At 35.1% G+C, this 2,461-nt stretch overlaps 1 protein-coding gene across 1 annotated transcript in view; it reads right to left on the bottom strand.

Annotated features, from left to right (window-relative positions):
• Positions 1-897: 897 nt before the first annotated feature.
• LOC134263127 (thymidylate synthase-like) overlaps positions 898-2,461 on the bottom strand; it is a 13,946-nt gene continuing 12,382 nt past the window's right edge. Inside the window, exon 3 of the mRNA XM_062745434.1 lies at positions 898-1,428. Within this exon, the coding sequence (XP_062601418.1) occupies positions 950-1,428 (479 nt within the window). The 3' untranslated portion in view covers positions 898-949. The remainder of the gene's footprint in view (positions 1,429-2,461) is intronic.

Below are 2,461 nucleotides of genomic sequence, written 5' to 3' on the forward strand. Positions count from 1 at the left end.
ACGTACGGACGAAAACAGATAGCAAGAGGTCACCAGAGTGACTCAGGTGAATTAAAAAACTTGAACAATTAGTACTTGGGCTTTCATATTTCACAGGTTTATTTCTTATTACAAGACCTTCCTTTGGGTACCAACAATTTTGACCTTGATGTTTGAAGTGCATTTGAGATATTTCAACCTCACCATAAGCTGCAGTGTTTCAAAACAATTTTATTGTATTTATATGAATCAATCAAGTTTTCCAATTTTTGTGTTTTTTAAGACACATTTTGTACTTTTTACCTTCAAACTTCTAAATGTTTCCAAGGCATGTTCATAACAAAAACCTGATTTATTAGCAAGCGGTTACGCATGTTTAGATTACACCGTTTTGCAAATAAGGGTTTCTCTATACCCTTACTGTGACTATAGTGTAAGTGAACATCTCTATGTAACTTGCATTCAAAATCCAAGAATTATATTTTTATTTTATATTTTATTCCATAACAAATGTCTTGTGATAAGTACTCTATCAATACCATGTAATACATACTTCTTTAATTTGGCAGTGTAAGTGTCAGTGATACACACATATCGAAACAGAATAAATAAAACAAAGTACACTTCAAAACATTCTTTTTAGACTTTTGAACGGAAGACAATTTGATCTTAATATCAGTCATTGAACACAGCATTGGTGGAAACAAAAATAATTACGCTTCAAAAAATACAAAATCTACTGAACTTTAATAAGAATGTCTTCTATCATTAATATCAGTCACTGAACACAGCATTAGTGGGAATAAAAATAATTACGCTTCAAAAAATACAAAATCTACTGAACTTTAATAAGAATGCCTTATATCATTAATATCAGTCACTGAACACAGCATTGGTGGGAAAAATAATTACGCTTCAATTATCAAAAAATACAAAATCTACTGAACTGTAATAAGAATGTCTTCTATCATTACACAGCCATTTCCATGGCTATTTTAGGGTGAGGATTATACCCTACAATCTCAAAGTCCTCGAACTTAAAATCATCAATGTCTTCTACCTGTCTCTTGATCATTAACTTGGGAAAGGGTCTGGGTTTCCTCTGAAGCTGAACTTTTAATGGCTCCAGGTGATTGACATACACATGGGCGTCACCCAAGGTGTGGACGAAATCGCCAGGCTTAAGTCCTGTGATGTGGGCAATCATGTAGGTCAGTAAGGAGTAGCTGGCAATGTTAAACGGTACGCCCAGACCGATGTCGCCCGATCGCTGGTACAGCTGGCAGGAGAGCTCACCATTACACACGTAGAACTGGACGAAGGCATGGCAGGGAGGGAGAGCCATCTTATTTAGGTCACATGGGTTCCAGGCTGACATAATGATCCGTCTATCATCTGGGTTGTTCTTTATTTTATCAATTACCTCTTTCAGTTGGTCCACTCCTTGACCTAGGGGATAAAATTTGTTTTATTGAGAACTGACTTGAATACAAGTATATAAGACTGTTATCTTAATTTTATAGCCACCCAATATAACATCAGCATTTTCTGCCCATTGGACAACTTCAAAATAAAATTTAAGCTTTTAAATTTTGCCTACAGTTTATTGCAAGCAAAATATCATAAATTTGATTCTTTAAGGCCATAATTAAAATATTCCTAGATTCTCATCCCCGCCTGCCCCGATTTTATAACCCCGCCTAGATTTTTTTTTTATTTCTGTTTTTCTTTGTCTTAATTCTGATTGGGATCGGTATTCATCTACCATTCTACTTTCATTTTAAATCTCGCGAAAGTCGACATGATTTTGAGTGCTGAAAAGATGGTACATGTAATTGCTGTAATACATGCGTATATATTTTAAACAAGGGTCATTGGTTGAAAAAGATTGGTGATGATGTGAAGTAAGAGATAATTGAACCTTTGGGCCATCCTTAAAAAATTGTTTTTTTGCGGTAACGCGACCGACTCACCAAAATCCACCCGACTGGATTTTTTTTATCGGTTCAAAAAATCTTTTTTTTTTTTTTACGTATTCATTTTCCGTTTTTATCCGATTGATTTCTTTTTACGTCTCGGTTACACCGACGCTTTATCTTTCCCCCAAGTACTATTAAAACGTCTTTGTGATCTACAAATTTAGAGATGGCGTCCGAGAAGGTTGCGGGAAATATTCATTATATTGACTCTGTAGTTCTGTCAGTTACAGTAAATTTATCTTAATTACTAGGCAAAAAAAAATATTGTGCGTCAGTTCCACCTTACAAATACATGGTATGATGTTTACGAGATCGCCACAAAATTGGTGGCAGACAAAATTCCATGTGGGATGATGGCGGATTTGCAGCTAATTAATAAACTATCAAAATCTTAAACCTCGTAAATATCACACCCCCAAAACACTAGAATAATGTGGAGTCAGTTATTTGAGGTACGTGGCTGATGAGAGTCACTTTCTTAGAAAAAGTTTGCCTAAAAAGAA

This window comes from Saccostrea cucullata, unplaced genomic scaffold (assembly GCF_032062105.1).
Source record: "Saccostrea cucullata isolate Sc308-1 unplaced genomic scaffold, CSIRO_AGI_Scuc_v1 ctg1012, whole genome shotgun sequence".
Lineage (NCBI taxonomy): Eukaryota > Metazoa > Mollusca > Bivalvia > Ostreida > Ostreidae > Saccostrea > Saccostrea cuccullata.